Source organism: Mycetomoellerius zeteki, unplaced genomic scaffold (assembly GCF_001594055.1).
Source record: "Mycetomoellerius zeteki isolate Tzet28-1 unplaced genomic scaffold, Tzet1.0 scaffold174, whole genome shotgun sequence".
In the NCBI taxonomy this organism is placed as follows: domain Eukaryota; kingdom Metazoa; phylum Arthropoda; class Insecta; order Hymenoptera; family Formicidae; genus Mycetomoellerius; species Mycetomoellerius zeteki.
The window spans coordinates 2,141,288-2,162,232 of record NW_017256696.1 but is presented as its reverse complement, the minus strand read 5'-3'; the positions used below and the strand labels follow the sequence as shown (position 1 = coordinate 2,162,232).

The 20,945-nt window shown below is 33.6% G+C and overlaps 1 protein-coding gene across 1 annotated transcript in view; it reads right to left on the bottom strand.

Annotated features, from left to right (window-relative positions):
- LOC108721557 (nuclear receptor coactivator 3) overlaps positions 1-20,945 on the bottom strand; it is a 150,464-nt gene that overhangs the window by 19,327 nt on the left and 110,192 nt on the right. The window contains 9 exon segments of the mRNA XM_018446167.1: positions 1,371-1,631; positions 1,838-2,164; positions 4,519-4,641; positions 5,602-6,494; positions 6,497-6,672; positions 9,199-9,428; positions 10,253-10,617; positions 11,564-11,741; positions 11,886-12,002. Coding sequence (XP_018301669.1) covers positions 1,371-1,631; positions 1,838-2,164; positions 4,519-4,641; positions 5,602-6,494; positions 6,497-6,672; positions 9,199-9,428; positions 10,253-10,617; positions 11,564-11,741; positions 11,886-12,002 — 2,670 coding nt within the window.

Genomic DNA, 20,945 nt, shown 5'->3' with positions numbered 1-20,945 from the left:
GTTCAGCAGAGAAAGCAGCTTTGCAACTGTTGTAAAATTCTTCAATACGATTGGTTCTTGCTTTTGGTTCCTTACAGATCTAAACGTATAAACCAATCATATTGAAGAATTTTACAACAGTTGCAAAGCTGCTTTCTCTGCTGAACGCAGCCAATGATTTTCCGATCCAATACAACAGGATTACGTATGTCGCTTACATATATCCTATTGTGTTAACGCTATCTACAGTCATCAAAGTACAACTATTTCTATTTCAGGACTTGGATCGAGAACTCGGACGGATTTCTAGCATCGTGAACACAAGTAATTTGTTTTCAGTAACACATTAACAAATTGAAACATGGCGACACCAATTACCGAAGAGAACCGCTTATGTCTCGACTCTCCCTAGAGGGAGTCTCTAGGGACTCTAGTCTACACAAGGCGTAGAGGCGCGGCGCAAGAACGCAGGCGCAAGCTTAAGCATAGACGCAAGAAATCTGCGCCATACTTTTCTACACGGGCAGGGTTAGGCACATATCAAACTCAACGTATTATACGTGATTTCATACGTGGATGAAACTGTGTATAATACATTGTGTAGTTGAGTTCTATATTATAAGAGAACCGCAAATGGGACGCTTGCTGATTGGCTGATAGCGGTCAATCAAAATCGAGAATATCGGCAGCTGATGTCCCTTCTATTGATCCTCTGTGAAAATTAACCTCGCAACTTTGATAATCTCTTACTTAACGTTGTTTATAACGTTAGAATTAAAATAAGAATGTTTCTGTTGATCAAATTTCATCAGAAACAAAACTTTTGACATCTTTCTCCACGAAAAATAATGTAGTACCTTCAACCTAATCTCTAGGATTTGACAGATTTGCTAGTACATACAGCTACTTTGTTACAAACGGGTCAGCTGCGGGCCCGATATTCTCGGTTTTGATTGGTGACCCCAGTCAATCAATGTTGCGCCACGCCGTAACCGGGAACAATTCTCTTGCGTCTGCGACCTTATGCCGTGTTACGCCTTGTCGCGTAGACGAGCCTTCAAGGTGCAATTACATGTAGCGCGGTAGGGCCTAAGCACAAAAATGACCGTAATTAAATCATGGAACTTAAGTCGTAGTTGTAGATTGAGCAAAACATTGTGCGTTGACCTATGACTACGATTCACGTTTCACGACCATCTTTGTGCTAAAGCCCCGCGGTATAGTAAGGAGTTGTACACAATCTGTTTTATCTTTCTCATCCTAACTATATGAATATCCAATCATTAATGAAAAGACTATATACTCGTACATATATGCAATGTTTCACACGTGGCGAACAAGTTAAAGTGTTAATCTACAATTTTTGTCAAATTAAATTTAATCGCGCTCACCTGACTTAGCATATGACTGAGGTAGGTATTGGTTGCTGGACGAGGTAGTTGTCTCGACTGGCTTTGGAGAGGACGCGCCGACGTCGTGGTCGTCGTAATCGCATTATTATTACCAACTTGCAAACTGCCACCAGTCCAAGGCTGCTGTTGTTGCGGTTGTTGTTGCGCCTGCTGCTGCTGCTGCTGCTGCTGCTGCTGCTGTTGTTGCTGCTGCTGTTGTTGCTGTTGTGGCGGCTGCTGTTTTAAGCGAGGCAGCTTGTCCTAATTAAAAAAATCATTTAAAATCATTATTTCAAAAAGAACCTTGCCCATTTTTATATAAATTCTGATGGAATAGAGAGAAGCCAAAATGTAATTTACGTTCCATTAACTGTGCTTGACTCTCATTTGCTCCGTACTTTTTTTTTATTTTTTAGTATCGAGTCTTTTGAATATATCTTTTAACAAAAAATTTGTTCAAATCGTACCTGTGGCGTTGCCGATATCACAGACGCAGGAATCGGTGGGATATTCGTTGGTTGTGGCGGTTGTTTCGCTAACAAAGACGCCAACATTTTATTCTTCTCCCATAGCTTACTCGTTGCGCTATTCGAAGAGCTCGTACCCGAAGAAGACACCTGCGAGCCGTCCACAGGTCGCTTCACGGCTATGTTTAAATCACCATCCTCTCCTGGCCTCTTCTGGCCTACCTGCGTCGTGTTCCCGAGACCTATGTGATCACTTGATTGCGACGGAGACGGTGACGTGGTGTTAAATCCAAGACTCCGTAAAAGAGGGTCGTTATCTCGATTGTGCTAAAAGCAGAAAAATTATATCGAACTATTGGAGACATATTCGGATATGAAGAGAGCACATGTTCAGCTAAACTGATGAGAGGTAGGAAGGGATCTCTAGATATGCATATCCATGGAAAAAAACGGTTTTCCCGTAACATTTTCCTGAAAAAATAGATTGGGAAATGTTGGTACTAACAAAAACCCCTAGGCAACACGATTTTTATTTCTACGAATTAGGGCCATGGTACACAAAAAAAACTTAAGAGGTAAAACGTAAGCAGCGAATCCAACATGTTGACTTCCTTACTGCTTACGTTTTATTGTCTTATCCCCCCCCCATCTCTCATCAGTTTAGCCCATAGTAACACTGTTGAAGTCGTAAGTCCATAAGTTTGTGGAGGCGTTTTGATGCGTGTATCAAAATGTGTGCATAACAATGTGTTAAATGACAAATATCGAAGTGCATTGTGACATTTAATTGAAATGAAAATGAGAAATAAAAATCAATAAGTGAAAATAAAGTGCATAGAGATAAACAAGGTGAAAAAATAGTTTGTACATTTATATATGTAAGAGGATAAATATTATATTAAATGCAATTAAACATTGTTAGTTTTTTAACGTACTGATATAACGTATTAATAAATACTATTTATGAAACATCGTTTAACCAAGGAATGGAACTTGTAAAAGATGAAAGAATCGTTGTCAGCCGAGGAATGAAGCAAATGGAGAAGACATATATAAAACAAAAGTTAACAATGTTTAATTGCGTTTAATATAATATTGATCCTTTTACATATATAAATATATAAAAATTGACGTATATCAAGCATCAATTTTGATCACGTAACTTATTTTGACGTTGAAAATGAGTGTCAAGCGTCAGCATGAAAAGACACCTTTACTCGGGGGTCCCTAGTGTAACCCATAGAGACGGGTAAAGATAGGTATGTACATATTTGATAACGTGTACGATAACGCAAGACAACCATCGACATATAGAATGGACCAAAGACATAGAGAATGGACTGCGCGAGAATGGACTCCGTGTGTCAAAATGGTTAATAAAAGTAAGAGAGAGGGACCGTGAAAGATGGCCATCTTTATCTTTTTCCATTCAACGGTGTAATGGGAGAGAGAATGAGAGAGAGATTGGCCATCTTCCACGGTCCCTCTCTCTCATTATTGTCGACCACATTTGAATATTATTTAGATACGGATTGCGCAGTCCCAACGCAGTCCATTCTCTGTGTCTAGAATGGACCACCGATGGCAGTGGGGATAGAAAAACGAAGAATGAGAGGCAAATAGTACCAACCAATTAGGCTTTAATAAACAGAGAAAGAACGTTCATCCATTCTACATGTCGACAACATGTGCATGAAAGCTAAAGGTAAGTGAAATATCTTCCAAATTAAAGATTGATTCGGCAAGAAAATCCCAATTCTCATGTATCAGTTACACATTTACATAGTTGAAGTTCTCTCTATGGATTTTTATCTCGTCACGAGTACTACTTTATATATTTTTATGTAACTTTCATGGAAACTATCAAAAAGTTATCGTAACTGTGATAAATACTTTATCAATATCAAAATTTAAACTAAATTTTATTTAAAGATTCCTTAATAACCATTGGTTGCATTCAATAGAGAAAGCAACTTTGCAACTGTTGTAAAATTCTTCAATATGATTGATTTACATTTATGCCCGTATTCATAGTCAGGCCTTATATTTAAGGCTTCCTTAAATTTATCTTCAGATGCTCTACGAATTATTTCATTGGCTACTGAACATCTAAAGATAAATTTAAGGAAGCCTTAAGTACAAGGTCTGACTATGAATACGGGCCTTAGGGTGCTATCCATTTAATGACACAAGTCAACACAAGCATCGTTCTATCTTTCTTTACATTCAATACAGATAGAACCACACTTGTGCCGACTTGTGTCGCCAAATGGAAAGCACCTTTCGATTCATAGGGAACCAAAAGCAAGAACCAATCTTCAAGAATTTTACAACAGTGGCAAAGCTGCTTTTTCTGCTGACCGTTATAAGCGCATATTTAAAAGAAAACATTTGATACAAAACAAAGCAAAAAAGGAGACAAAAGTAAAAAAAATCCACTTTATCAATGAAGGTCTATATTGATTTACATTATCATACTTTGTCCATATACTAAATTGTCCATGTAGCTGAGAGCCAAGATAACTGGTTTGATTTATCTTATAGAAAGTTATTTCTTATCTTATCATGCATATATTTGGAATATCATTTTCATTTTATTCTTTATATTTTATTCGCTTTACGATACGTTATTCTTTCTTTTACACCGCTATTTTAATTTCTAATTAAAATATAAAACGTACCTGTTGTTCCTGCAACTTTCTCTCTTCGTCTTGATTTTTCATCAGCTGTTGCAGGAGTTCATTTCTTTTCTTCGCCCCGGCACGTGTTTCTTCGTCCTCGTCGTCATTTTTCTCATTTAATAACTTAAAATACAAAAAAGGAAGAATGGTTGTGGGAATTAAAAGAAAGGAGATCTGTTAAATTAGAGATCTGTGTACAATTTGTACAGAAAAATGCAAAAGTTGTAAAATTTGTCAAAAGTAATAAATTTATTTCAAATTTTCGATTTCTTCCAATCAAATAATAAAATAAATGAAAAACAAAAGATATTTAGTATAATTACATACCAACAATAAAACTATCTTTAAAAGGAAAAATGCAATTATGAAATCATAGGCCAAAACTATCTCTTTATATTCTGTCCTTCATTAAATCAACATATTTTGATCATTTTCTTCTTCTCATTAATTAGCTATATTTTGACCAATGTTTTTTTTTAACAAGCTTTTACTGGATTTTATTTACAGTTTTAAAAAATTAATTTTTTGCAATTTTGATTGTTCGTAACTTTCAATAAAATTTGTAAAATTGAATTATTAAATCATAGACCATAATCTAAACATTTTAAATAAATTTTTTACTTATTTCTTAAATATTAACTTTTAACTCCATTCAAGACATGAGAAGACTATATATTCAAATTTTTGTTTAAACATTTTAAACGTTTTAAATATATTGAAAAATTATTTTTTAAATTAAAAAAAAATATATAAAAATATGTTTATATACTTTTTTAATTTTACCGTCAACTACAATAATGAAAACAATATTTAAGTTCTAAACGTTCTGTTTGAAGTACAGAATGCAAGCTTCGCATACATTAAATGAAAGAAGAACAAAGTTTTGTTTATTTACAATTTACAATCTTATAGTACCAACTATATAAATTGTACAATCTTCTAAAATTTTTGCTTCGGATTCAAATAATCCATTGTTGTAGTCCAGGATTAAATTTATTTTAATTATTTTTATTTTTTTCTTGATAGAGATTCTCTTTTAAAATATTAACATTTTTAATGATTAATTACAAATGATCGACTTACTTGCAATAACATGTTATTTCCGAGCGACGATTTAGAGTGCTCCATGCTCGACTTTGGCATGTTACTAGGGCTCGTACGTACTTTATGTTCCGTATGATAGTCATCTTCGTCTTGCTGGTTCAACAGGATTTTCAATATCCGATGCTTATTCTGATTATCTGAATCGTTATTTGTATTGTCCTGGCTATCGTCACTAGCGCTCGGGCCCTTCGTCAATAAGTTTCTGAGTCTACCGGACTCGGTGGACACAACACTGTTGTTCTGAGTCTCAACGGCGGTAACGGCAGTGTTGCTGGTCCTCGTGGTCGCATTGTCCATAGTACCACCGCCACCACTGTTGCTAGTAGGACATCCGCTCTTGTTACTCTCTTCAGTTCGTTTGACGGTTGTTGTGGTGTTACTACCGACGCCACTGACTCCGCTGCTGCCGGCACCGCCACCGCCGTTGGTGTTGACATTACTGGCAGCATTGCTCAATGTAGCCGTCTGCGTCGTCTCCTGAAGAGGACTGAAGGGGAACGAATTACTGAAGGTAGGAGCGATGCAGACCGGATTTGGGCTAAGTCTGTCTATAGGCATTAACGTCGAGTTAGAGAAAGTTCCCTGTGGACTTGGTGGTGTTGGGGATGGCTGGGAAGGTGGTCGTGAGTTTGGTGGCCCGCTTGCTCTCGACTCCGGCCTATCCGTCCACCCGGCACTACTATCCAAGTCCCATGTGGAACTGGGGAAGAGCTCGAATTCCAGGTCCATGTTCCCCGAAAAATGGTTGAACGGATTACCAGTTGACGTGCTCAGCGACGTTAGGGGGTTGCACGAATCACTGCTACCGCCACTACCACCACCGCCGCCGCCACCGCCACTGGCACCCCTGCCCCCCCTGCCATACCGCGAGCACTGATACCACTCACTTGACCGTTCAGATGCGCGACAGACATCAGCGGGCCACCCACGTTATTGTTATTATTACCGTTATTATTATTACTATTATTCGCACAACGGTTGCTAGAGTGTCCTGAGCACACTTTGTTGTTGGAAAGCTGACCACCCTCGATAGGCATTAAGTCATTGTCCCTATTATGGGCAAGAAAAACAAAGTAACACATGAATTTGCCAGTTAGCTGCATCTCTTTAACCTAAGACTAAGCGTAATTTATAAAAATCATACAATATTCCACATCAGCTTCTCTTTTCAAGGTCGTCTCTCTTCAAGAGTATCAAAAGTAATTTATTTTTGCGTTATCCTGTAGCTTTAAGAATAAGAACAGCATCTACATCTTAGTTTAAGAAATTTCCTATAAGTATTGCGATCAGTCCTAGCAGACTTGCAGAATAAAACTGTCATATAATTGCTATAGAATATATTACATTCATTTTTATAAAAAATAATTATTTCAGATCTAATATTTTTAATATTCTTATAGATATTATAATTTGAATTGTGAACTTAAAAGTTAATTATTCTACATATTCAGTATAATTGAAAACAAAGATGTTATCTAGATATGTTATCTTTATTTAAGTGTGAAGAATAGTACTGAATTTCTCTCTTTACAAATTTCAATGCGCCTTCTTTTAACGACTGATCAGTTAGAGGAAAGAAGGAAACTCGATGCAGTTTAATCTCACATCAGACAAAAATAGTTTTTTTTTTATCATACGTAATACTTCTTACCATATTTAATTAGTTTAATAGAAACGAAGTGTCTCAAAATCATTTATGATCTAGAAAGAAAGTAATTAAGCTATTACGGAAATATCTAAACTGATGTATATGCTGAATTAAGATTTACTAACGAACAGATGTTGTTGTATTTATTACACATATTTCCAAGCATGATTCAGATATACAGAATTTAAAACAGAAAACGTTCTGAAGTTATGTTAGAACTTTATTCGTGCAACAATATTAGCGCAAATGTGATCTGTTTTGTTCTCTATCAATATTAATTTCCGTTAAATGCATAAATGCGGGATTAATTACATGTATAAGTAAAGCAATTCTTATGAATTATGAATATCTCACTGAATTAATATGAACATTAAGTATACATAATACTCATATATCAGATTGTTTAAATATATATAATTCACTAAAATCTTTAAATCTGCAAAAAGATTAACTTGAAATTTTCTTAATATTAATATTTAAGAAAAATAAGTACAACTGTGTGTGCTAAAAATAATTAATAAGTTAAAATCAAATTTAACTTTTAAGAAAAAACTTAATAAAAATACTATGGGAATACAATACATATTTTAATTATATATATCCTAAATTTTATAAAAAGTTTTGTTTTTTTCAATGAAATATTTAAGATAAAAATTACTCGGAAAGATCTCTAGTAACATCATGATGAATTTCTCTAAGCATGAGTACAGTAACAAGCAAATGTGTGCTTAAAAGCCCTCATATCCATATAAATATCGTTATCATCGTCAAAAATAAATTACGTAAATAAATTATGTGTAATATGACAATGTTAGATCTGAGCAAAGTTAATATGTGGCGGATGTTGTCGAGTTTAAACATTAAAAGCAAACTGAAATACATATATAACTACTAGGTTACGGTGAAAGATAATTGTTCAAGAGTGGCCAGATCTCCAACACCAATAAGAAACCGTATTAATGTACATGCAAATGTTGTGCCCTTCGCAAATTTATTGCAAACCAAGTATGTACTATAATACTATGAAACATAAAATAACTTCCTGATTTAATGATCTGAAATTAATAAATTGGTGCAAATAAACGAAAAAACATGTGAGCTATATACACGAGCAATTACATCTTCTCTCTTTTCTAAAACTTAACCATATTAAAAATCGAGATAACTAGCTAGAATATTTATTTTTATATTTAATTGTTGTGCAGAGACATTTGAATAATTTTGTTACTAAAAATATAATTTATTTACAAACTAAATACTAAAAAAGTTATAAAACAAATTTCAAAATTATAATTTAGTCATAAATTATATAATGCTATTTATAACTAAAAATTTTATTTTATTATAATTCACTATTATAATCCATTTCTTTCTAGGAATAATTTTTCATTGTCCCGTAATGTATTTCATATATTAAATTATATGCAATAAAAATGTGTCACTTTTGTGCTCAAACAAGCGTTAGTGCTAAAATAATTAAAAACTACTTATATACATTAAAGAAAGGTTATTAAAGCAACGAACTAGTTGATATAAAACACAAGAATCCACCAAAAATTAAGTGAAATTAAAAAATTATGATTAAAATAGAATATTAAATCAATAAATATCTTCATTAGATAAGCTTTTCTGAGTTAGATAAGAAATTATGTGAGAATTTGTTAAATTTTTAGCATCAAAAGAAATATTCTCATTCTATTTCGATTCACAAATTATTTTTTCGTCTAAATATCAAGTTTCATTAAAATACCATTTTCGTGTGAAATATAATATAATAATATATAATATACGATTACCTCAACTTCTATGTACTTTTCAATATACGTAATAACTTATTTAGAGTTTATCATTCAGAATTGAGAATTAAAAAATAATAATGACTGTGTGATGCTATTAAAATTATTCGCAAGAGATAAAAGCAAACTTACCCAATAATAGAATTAGTTGCCATCATGAAATCAAACGCGTCCTGCGTATTCAAAGTCGCTTTGAAAAATTTTGACTTTGTTTGTATCTTAAGGAACTTATCAGGACTAACGCGCAGTCGGTAAACATCGCTCGTACTTTCTCCGACTTGGACCGTATCATTCAAATGCTTCAGGAGCGTACTGCGATCATGAGGGTGGCACAAGTCCTTAATCGCTGTGCCTACCAGGTCCTGCAATAGAAAACGCGTTTGTCAATACTTTTCAGGAACCGGCTTTGAGATATGGAAAGGAGGCACACATCTAAAAAAAATAAAATAAAATAATTGTAATTATATTGTTATAGAAATCGTTAGAAGTAGATTTTAAGATTATTTTAGTATAAGGATGGAAATTTTGCCATTTTACATTAAAACAGATATTTCACCAAAAAATGTCCTAATTTTTTATCGAAACGTCTGTTTAATGTATATTATTTAGAAGGATATTAAACATCAGCAATTAACAACTAGCTTTTACTGTAAGCCCTTGATATCTTTTAAATTGTTTTATTCAATTGAGTTTTATGTTTTAATTTGATAAAATAATTTTAATAATAAAATAATTAATTCTATCGTTTTTCGACAAATATGTAGCATAATGATAATTATAACTACGCAAAAAGATAACGGTGCTTTTTAAAGCTGTTGGAAAATGTATTGCTAAATTATCATCATCAATCATATTTAATCTTTTGGTAGCTGAAATAAATAACAGCGGGCAGACAAATGTGATTAATTTCATTATTCCAACGAAAAAGAAAGAGTATGCTTTTGTAATTACTAAATGCATTAAACAGAGATTACAAAGCGCGATTTTACGCGATCTTCTTTTAAAAAATAATTTATACTACAATCAAATCATTAAAAAATTCTCATCTTAGTCAAGGTACAAAGAGTTCTTTGTACTACTTCAACCATTTTATATAATAGAGTTCAATAATTATCAAATATTACGTATCGAAATAAGTGAATAGTATAATAATCATGATATGCGGCATTGCTCTATGCATCTTTACCTTATTTAGGTACTTGGAGTAAGCAGGGGATAACCAACTGATGTCGACCGCGATTATTTTCCCAGTGGTATCCAATCTGACGGTGAATTGCTCAACGGGACCAATGAGCTTCTCGTTCGGCGGTATTCTACGCGCTACGCACATCACGCAAGGAACAATGTCTGACGATTCAGAGGATACATCACCACTCTCGAGACGATCAGCGTTACTGGGCAGAAGAGCAGAACTGATTTGCATAGACTCGTACTTCGATATTCGCTGTTGCTTCTCTTCCATAGTCTCGTCCTTATCATCGGGAGGCTTCACCAAGAAGCGGCAATTAAAGGTACGATTCCTGGTCTGAGGCTGTGGCTCGCTGGTCCAGCCTAGAATGTGTAAGCTCAAGTGTTTTTTTAAACGATCACATAATACTGAATTTAATAATCGCAAGTAAAAAATTTCATAATTTTTGTAATTATGGAATGTGTAATATAGATCCTGAAATTTACAAATCAAAATATTACAGTAAAAGTTATTTGAAAATTTTTATTTTAAGCAATAATTTTTAAGATAATAAGGACTTAAATATGACCAATTATAGACTACATGTAGACAGTTATCTGAGTTTTAATAAGCGCGCTGAAGCTCATTAATACTATCGCACGCGCAACTCATGGACAGATGGCCGTCAAAACATAGTCTGTAATTAGCTATATTTAAATCCTTATTACCTCAAAAATTATTGCTTGAGAAACAAATATTTACAAATAACGTTTTTACTTAATTTTTCTAAAACTTTTTTGTTGTGATATTTTAGTTGAATACAAACACCTTGTATATATTAATTTCTAAAGATTTTTAATATTTTCGTTAATATAAATAAATCTTGTATTATTTTGATTGGTGCCAAATAAAGTTCAAAAAAAGCTAAATTTAATTTTGAAAAATTTAATTAATATGTATCTTAAACAAGATTTTTCTAAGAAAAAAGTGACATCAAAATTCGTCAAAGAAAATGCATTTGAAATTCAAAGCAACTCTTATGAAACATCTTTCATCGTAATAATAATTTCATCAATTATAATTTAGAGATGGATTTTGAAGAATGTAAAAATAAAAATTAAGAATAACTAATTTATCAAAAATATTTATCAAAAATTGAAAACCGAATCGCGGATCTCAAAGAAGAGGGTCATTTATGAATTGAAAAAGTAAATTACCCATGACCTACTGATTGCATCTATCTACAATCTACCCTGCGAGTGTCGCTACCCCCTATAGGAAAAAAATATGCCGCGTGCGCGCGTGTGTGAAAACAATTAAGATACGTACCTAAAGACATGGGTAATAAACTAGGCATGAAGGTGTTGTGATCTCCATGATGAATAATGTTGTAAATATCTTTTCCGAGCACATCGTCCTTCGTGTAGTTTATGTACTGCGTTATGTTATCCGTAACGTACTCCACGCGGCCCTCCGTATTTACAACAAATAGAAAGCCGTCTAGCGCCTGCAAAGAAGAGATACGACGCCGTTATTGCAATGACGAAGTGATGGTCCATGACTTTTGAAAGAGCCACAAAGGATGCAATTTGCATTCTTGTTTGACGATGATTAACTATGAATCTCATCTGCTAATTTCGATAATACGAACCTCAAGTAAGATAGGACCAACTTGATCGTTGGATAATATGTTGGGATTCGAAGAGGACACTTCTCCCTGTTGTACGGCATGACTATTGGAACCCTCTTGTTGCCTAAAGTGCCGAATCTGTAAAGCAAAAAAAAAAGAAAATAATCTAATATTTTATAAGTATTGAATTCTGGCTGCAAATGCGATATGTTATAAAATGACAATAACGTTCAAATTATCTAGAAAAATATATAATATGAAGTAACACGAAGTCCGTTCGGTCAAGCTGAATTTTGATGCCCAGTGAAAAAAACACTGTACTAAATTTTAATAAATATTTGTTTGAATAGTACTAGCTAAATATTTATTTAACACACACGTACATATATTTAATACAAGAACTAATTTAACTACAATTTTTTTATTTAGTAAATATTTAATTTATTATAAGTAAATATTAAATTAGTACTATTCATACAAATATTTATTAAATTTAGTACTTTTTTTTCAGTGTTTGTATAAATTTTACAATTTCCAATTCAAGCAAACTACGCGCCGATTAATCAATCTTGAAACACAATCCTAGCTGATTGAATCATCACAAGTTAAATTGTATTAAGTTTTTAATAGGGCTCTCGAGATTTAAACAATCTAATAAATGTTAATAACCAGGCAGTGAGAGCATTAATACAGCGCCAAATTTCAAAATTTAAAAAAATCGTTTTTTCAAACGGATTGGGTTACCGTAACCCAGTGTGGTGTTCAAGAATTAATGCTCTGAGTGCCCGGTTATTAACAAATTAACAAGTAATTTAATATTATATGCTGCTAATGAATATCTTTAAAACACTGTGAACATTTGATTACGAAAAATATCATATTTAGTCAAGATTCAAACCTGGTTGAGGGGAACTTCGAACACAGTCATTCTAAGGTGTGGTGATATTAAGAAAATAATTATATAAAATTTCTGTAAGATTGATATCAAAGAAATCATGAGAGGTTCCATGATTTCTTTGACACGTGTTCCACATGTGCTTTACTAAATGAAGCGACGTTCGATTGTGCTGCTAGAGTCCCTATAGAGTTGGGCACTGGAGTTAGTTAAGAATAAAATGATGTCTATCACGTGACTCGTGTATCATACATTATAGATGTATGGTTGCATGGAAATATTACAGTAGTATTGTGACACTTTTATTTTATTAATTATAAGATACATTCTTGAGTAAGCGCAACTATTATGACGCGGACATATTGAAACTCTATTCACCAGTTTGCCACTCTCTCCCTCTGAAACTCTAGGCATCGAAAGAATAACTTCGATATTTAACATCGAAGTTAACTTCGATATTTAACATCGAAGTTAACTTCGAAATATACTATCGATGATAGAGAAATATCGGCTGCAGGACAACATCGATGTTTCTTTTTCTTTCTTTGCAATAAAGCCTTAATTTATAATATAATTTATGTAACTACTCTATAAGAGACATAATATTAAAAATATTAAAAGAAATTGGAAAGAATAAGAGCAATAGGAGTCAGGCGCAGAAGACGACGCGCAAATAATACAACCATATAAAGCATAAAACTTCTTTATTCTACTAAACGCGCTTATATGTTTCGGCTCACTTGAGCCTTCTTCAGAGACAATACAAATTAACATATATTCTTTGTTAATTTGATTTGTTATACGGATTTAAAAATATTATATAATATTCTCAAAATATTATATTATTTTAATTTTTTAATAATATATAACATAGGAATATTTTGTGCTTATAGAGTACAACTAATCGATTATAAAATATATTTATTGTTAAATCATGTAAACATTTGAGATAATAAGCAATAAGAATTAATACTAAAAATATTTAATAATGTTATATTTTTAACACTTTAAGTAAAATATATATTATAACTATCTGGTTATATATATTATAACTATCTCGTCTGGCGTCTCTAGCAGTAGATTTTGGAACAAACTCAACACAGCTATCGAACACAAGATATCGATGAAACATCGAACCATCTTGCGACATCGATGGCAAAACATCGAAAAAGTGATGGGTAAATCTCGATGTTTTCGATAATTTTTGTACACCCAAATATCGATAATTTTTGTACACCCAAGGACTTCGATCTTTTCCCTTGATTTTCACAAACTTAGAAATGACCATCTTTTTATATTAATGCTCATAGTCCGTGCGCGATTAACGACACGACTAACCTTACATCCACTTATAACTAAATTTGACGAAATAATCTAAATAAATTTTTAGAAGTTTTAAAAAAGTAATCGAAGGAAAGAATCACAAAGGGTATACATCCCTATTCTAGTATAAGGATTTTATGTGCAGCGTACGTATCAAATGCCATCTTTGGACTATATAGTCTTACTAAAAATCGACAAATTTCACTATCTTGCCAAAGATTAATAACCAATTAAAATTGTTATCGTATAGTGCGTTCCTTAAAAAAAATTAATGAAAGATAAAAAAATCATCAGATCTGTCCCTTCTGCCGTAGATCTTTTTCAGAAACCGAAGAAAAATTAATGCACGAGCATAAAAAAAGGGTCATCTGAGTTTATAGCCAGAAACTACTTTTTCCGTCATCCAGAAAACTGGAAATGAAAGAAGTAGCAAGCAGTCAAAACACAGACTGCACTACCTGCGTCTTAAAAACATTTTACAAAACATTCGAAAGCATCCGAGCATCATCGCAAAGGATATACGACTGTATTTTTACTTCTCGATTACGCGAGAGATATCGGTGAAACAGGAGATGGTATATCACGCTAGATATGAGACGAATAATCCACTCGGCTGGGTATGAGTTTATTGTCACGCACATTTGTTTTTTTTCGCACGTAACACTTACGACGATATGGATTTGTCGCGTTACGGCACGAAGCTAATTAACAGTTTCACGACGAAATGATGCGCAAGCAAATGCAGATGGTAGAAAAACACACGATATATCAATGGAGAAGCGACAAAGGAATCATCAAGTTATATATAACAGCGCGACGTAATAGCAATTGATGATTAGAAACAGCGAAAAATACATCGAAAAAGAATCGGAAAATAGTTATCAAATGTTGAATGAAATAATTTCGATCAAATGTTGGATTAATATAATCAAGAATAATTTTACTTTTCCAAATATTTTGTAAATTTATCAAATGATAAAAATAATATAACTAACCGTTCGATACTAATTACTAAATATTTAGAAAAGGAAAATTATTTTTTATAATATTAATTGAACATTTGATTGAAATTATTTTACTCAACATTTGATAGCTATTACCACACAGAGAAAAAGGTTTCTTTGAATTTAGTACTCCTATTTATTTGACTAAAATTTGTTTTATTGAAGCAATATATGCTTGTACGAAATATTATTTGTTTGAATAAAAATTTTGTTGTTTCATTCGAGAAACTTCTATTGTTTGACAGAAATAACATTATTATTTGTAATATCTTTTAATCAAGTAATATATTATATTATTTGGTTACAACGAATACAAACAATGAAATAAATTATTTGTTTTAAAATGGCAAAATATATTGGTTAGAGATTATGGTAGAGGTTATGATAGAGATCCATGTAAATAATTGCCTTCTTAGAACAACCATTATATTTTTTAGCCAAAATTATGAAAACAATGGCTTATACGTCTAACAACAGGATTAAACGCATAGCACTATATGCTATGTCAATTATGTTTGTGCAGTGCAATTTTATCACACGAATGCCGAAGATAGACATTATCTGTTCAAACAAATAATGTATTTAAGACAAAGATATACATTGTTTCAAATTCAAACAATCGCACTTATTGATTCAAACATTGGTTTATTTAAACCATTCCAAATAATAAATTTATTTTGATACGATAAAATTTATTAAATCCAAAGAAATCTTTTTCTTTGTGCAGATTCTTTTTTCAGTAACTGACAAAGAATGCAGCGAGACAATTATTGGCAAATGCACAACACAGTAAACGATAAATTTATATTTGCAGCTTCAAAACCGATCTGATATTTTTTGGAGGTTAAAGAATCTCCGGCACTTCATACAAGTCCTTGTAGCTCTTACTGTCACAAGTTATTTTTCAACTGAAAAACAGCAACAATTACAAAAGTAAGATCAAAATCAAAATCTATTAAACAGAATAGATAACAAGAAATTTTTTTATAAAAAAAAAGGAATAGTTAAATATAATACATTTGTGAAAATTTAGAGAATTTAAATAGCAAAATTTATTGAGTAACGTAATGAAAGTTTTTATGAAATACTACGAAGAGTTGTGAAGCGCCTTTTTTAGTAGAATGTTACTTTTAGAACTTAACTCATTATAAATAAATGGTTATATTAAAAATTCATCCCATTTTATTTATTTAGACTTTAAACTTCATTATTCCTTCATAGCAGGTCTGAAAAAATCATGAGATCTTACTACCGGATCTCATTTCAAATTGAACGAGAAAGTGACGCAACGAGAAAATCAGGACACCTCTCTCCCATATAAATTTTAGATGTTTGAAAATGTCACGATTTAAAAATGTTCATGCAATTGCGCCGAGAAAGAAATGCTTAGATCTTAATTCAGGTGATCCTTGTGTATTCCCACTTTCGTCGAAGAGAAGAAACGCCGCCGCTTCTCGGTACGCGCGGGGCCGAAATTTATTTTACTGAGTGAAGGGCTAAGCTGACTGTACGAACTCGAGAAGAACGATCGAAAGTGCATGCACGCGTATACGTGTGCATCGCTCAGTTTTTGTGCTGTATGCACAGTCCATTAGCCGCGCGTCTGTTATTCATCATTGCGTCATACCGTTAACGAAACAATGGCTGCTCCCGGTGAGATTCAGGAAGTCGTACCTTGAAGAAAGTCGTTGCCCAAATGTAACACGTGGCGAAAGCCATGTAACTCGAAAACTCGTCAGACATGCCGAGCTCAAAGTCGTAAAACGCGCACTATCACTTGGTACATTATACACACGTAAAGTAAATGTCTCAATAATTGAATGTGTCCAGTGATTAAAAAAATTAACAACATATTTAAAATATGATAGTAATAAGGCTCAACAAATTAAAAAAAAAAAACGAGAAAAGAAAGGGCTACGAGTCAAAGTCTGTCGTTAAAATTTAAAAAGTTAGTAAATAAAACATATAAAATATTTAAAATCTAAAATTTAATAACATATGTCAATTATAAACAAAAACAGACGTTTCGATCCTCATCGGATTATTCTCAATGTTAGCACATAATTAGTTAGAACGGAAAAACAGTTTATTTAAAAAATAATATAATATTCGCGCTCTCAAAAAATAATATAATATGCGATCTCACTCGTAGTTTAGACGCTGTTATCAATTTTTCCATTTTTTACCTCGGTTCAATAGGCAAAATGTGACTTGGAGATTATAAACGTATCACACTGATATCGATTATAAATTATCAAGAATTATGTTATGTTGATAGTTACATTGTATAAAGATTGTTGGCGCAAGATTATTGTTTCTGTTAAAAATTATAAATATAAGTAATCACAAAATAATATAATACAAAGTAATACATTAAGTAAATTAATGAAAATTAAATTTGTATAATGTATACATATATGTACATATTATATTAAATAAATATACATATAATATAATTTAGTAGCAGCCTAAATTAAAAAAAGATAAATACCTTAAGTCATGATTTAGTTTTATAGAGTCTCGATCAAAAACGCAGACAATTGGAAATAAATTTTAGAAAATGCGAGAGAAAAAAATCATTTAACTTGCAAGAGCCGAGATGACTTTGACATTCGAAGCAGAAAGGCAAAATGGAAGAAAAAAGGAAAACGTAGGGGGGGGGGTGGTAGAAATATAAAGGAAAAGAAAGAGGGGGAGTAAAGAAAAGGAAGATAATTATGAAGGAGAAAGATTGTATGGTATTTAGGTAAGATTCCGGCAATGATTCAGTATCGTTTTGTTTATTTAATCCTTGTCTTTGTCTCATTATATGAATCATTTCAGAAGTCAACCTTTTATTATAGAAAATTGTGATCAAAATTAATACGATGATAGGTTATAACCGGACTTTTTATTGATATCAGAGATATGTTCGCGTAATCTCGTACTCAATTTTCTTTTCGTTTGACCAACATAGCTGGCATCACAATCATCACATGAGATCTTATATACTACATTATGATTAGAAAGCAAATTTAGATCGTCTTTTCCTCTCTTAATAGAAGATGTCGCTTTATGATGTGTCGAAGATAATTCTCTGATTATCTATGATAACAATAATGTCAAGAAAATTCAATCTGTTATTAGTACCAACTTCCATAGTAAATTGCAATCTTATATGTAGAGAATTGAAAATGTTTAGTGTATCATTTGCAGTATCTGATGAAAGTGCAAGAATGATGTCATCAACATATCTGAAGTAAAATAATGGTTGTGTTGTTAATTTAGTGATTGTCATTTCCTCTAGATCTTGCATTACAATATCATAACAACATATTTATAAATATTAACATTTTTCAATAACAGCAAGAAATGCCAAACTAAAAAGTAGATTAAATATTTTCATCAAAATAAGTAATAAAAATGTGTAGCTTCGATTGTAAGTCATTGCGAAAAAATTATTCATTTTAAATTTCGCAGGGACAGTCATACTTTTACTTATATTCTTATCATCTGGAATAAAACATGGCGTGACAATTAGTCTACATTTTCAAAATTTTTTAAATATTACTAATACTTGTTAGTTCAATCATTGGGATATTTACTTTACAAAGTGAGTAATGCTTTTATTTCGATTGAGAATTTCGCAACGAATAAAAAATATTTTGCAACATGGTCTGCGAGTCGAACAATGTAGAAACAATCACTCAAATCAAGATCTTTATCGCGCGATAAATTTATAAAAATATATTATTAGGTCTCCCCTTATTTCTTCTGGAAAGTATTATTTCATGACGGAGAAGAAAAAAGAGTCCAGATGATAGCTCTAATGTATGCCGGTTACGCAGCATTAAATTGTCGTTTACGATCAGTGACGTAATTACATCACGCAATGCCATCACCGCTGAAGAATCGAGATACTTTCTCCTCATCAAAGAGATCGCGTCCCGCGGGAAAGAATGAGAAATGATTCTAGGCGCGTTTAAAGATTATCTCTCCTTTGTTTCTATCAACCGCGCAGCTTCATTATCATTCTCGACGCAATTTGAAGAAACGACATAAAATAGAGAGCACCAGACTGTATACCGGGTGTCCATGCAAAAAGATGACATTTCGAAACTAATCCTTTAAAGTTCTTTTTTATAAAATAAAAAATTATGAAAAAATTACAGATTTTTTTATACTGTATTTGAAAATAATATTTCACGGCGATTTAAAATCTGGATAAACAATTCTTTCAACAAGTAGACGCGTCTTTAAAGAACAAATATAAAATTAGAAAATTTTCATTTAACTATCAAATTGTATTGTTAAATATAAATATTGAACTGTTCACGTATAACATACATATAACATGTAGATAACATTCATTTTTTACGGAAAGTCTAAATTTCACTTTTTGCAGAGACAATATATACACTTGATACATTCTTAACGAAGAGAAAGAGATTCGTAATTGAAATTAGACATTTTTATCTTGAGCATCGATCTAATACTGAATGTAGGGCACAAATACGAATCCTTGCTCATTAGGGAAGTAACATTCATTAGTGATAGTTTCCCCGTGTCGACAGTCAACATTCCCCGAGATTGACTCTCCGGCAAAAAAAAGTCGATTCGACCCAATTCATAATTCACAAAGGAACGTTTCGGAGGGGGTTTGCGAAGTCGCGAATTACTATTTCAGACGATCCAAATACGGCGTCGGCGATCCCTTTGGCTCCGAGAGAACGCGCGCGCGCGTGCACGAGACGTGGACGGAATTCCTGCGTTACCGGCCGGAATTCACGGTCGCGCGGTCTCGCGTGTGCGCGCGCGGAAAAGGCGCGTCCTTGAGCTCGTATCTCGCGGCGCCGATAGATCGCGCGGCCCGTAATCGGCACGGCGCGATCTGCGAGAGTGTTGCGGCACACGCGCTCGTTGCGCGCGCTCGCCGTGGCCTCGAAAAGTCGGTGACTCCGGGCCGTCGGCGCGGCCGAGTCCGACAAACGGCGGTATACGCGTGTATACACGTGCGCCTGTGTACGTGTGTGCGACGTTGCCGCTAGTCGCTCCTCGCTGGAAACGACGAAACGTATACGTAGGCACGCATACATAGATACGCGGGGCTCGCTCATACGTACCGTACGTACGTACGTACGTGCATACATTTCTCTCGTCGCGTCGCGTCGCGTCACACATGTCGCCCGCGATAAATTCTTCTTCGGCTTTTCGCCGCGCGCACCGTTTCCACGACCGACCGGGTCGCGAGAAAGGGAACGAAACGACTGCGGAAGGAAACTTTTCGGAGGGATGGAAGATGACAATTATACCTGCAGGAAAAAAAAAAGAGATAAATCGGAGAGAGAATAATTGATTAAAGTATAACGTGGAGTAATGCTTGAGAGCCTCGTGTCTCGCTAGGGGGCGCAAGATATATTGAACCGTTCCTGGGCGATTCCTCCACTTCGCAACACATCGTGAAACGGACGGACGAAATCTCCGACGAGCCGACAAACAAATCGCACCGATATGCAGGGAGGGAGGACGCGAGATAAAGCAGGTCGAGAGATGCACGATATTTTATATATCTACCCGCTAGAAATTTTTTAATCGACTCCACGTCGATCGCACGGGTCGGGGGCCATTGCACATAGCGCCATCGTGCAAATGACGTCACAGGACGAACTCTCGCTTACAGTTTCTTTCTTTTCTCTTTCTCTTCTTCTTTCTTTCTCTTTCGCTTTAGGTTCAGGTAGATCGAGTTATAGCGGCGCCGTTTGAAAGGTTTCCTATTGGCCTCGGTGACGTCACTTCAAGGTCACAAACTCTCTTGGATCAGATGAGAACGTGCGAGCAACTCGATTATCATCTTTTCCTTACGACTTTTCGGTCTACACG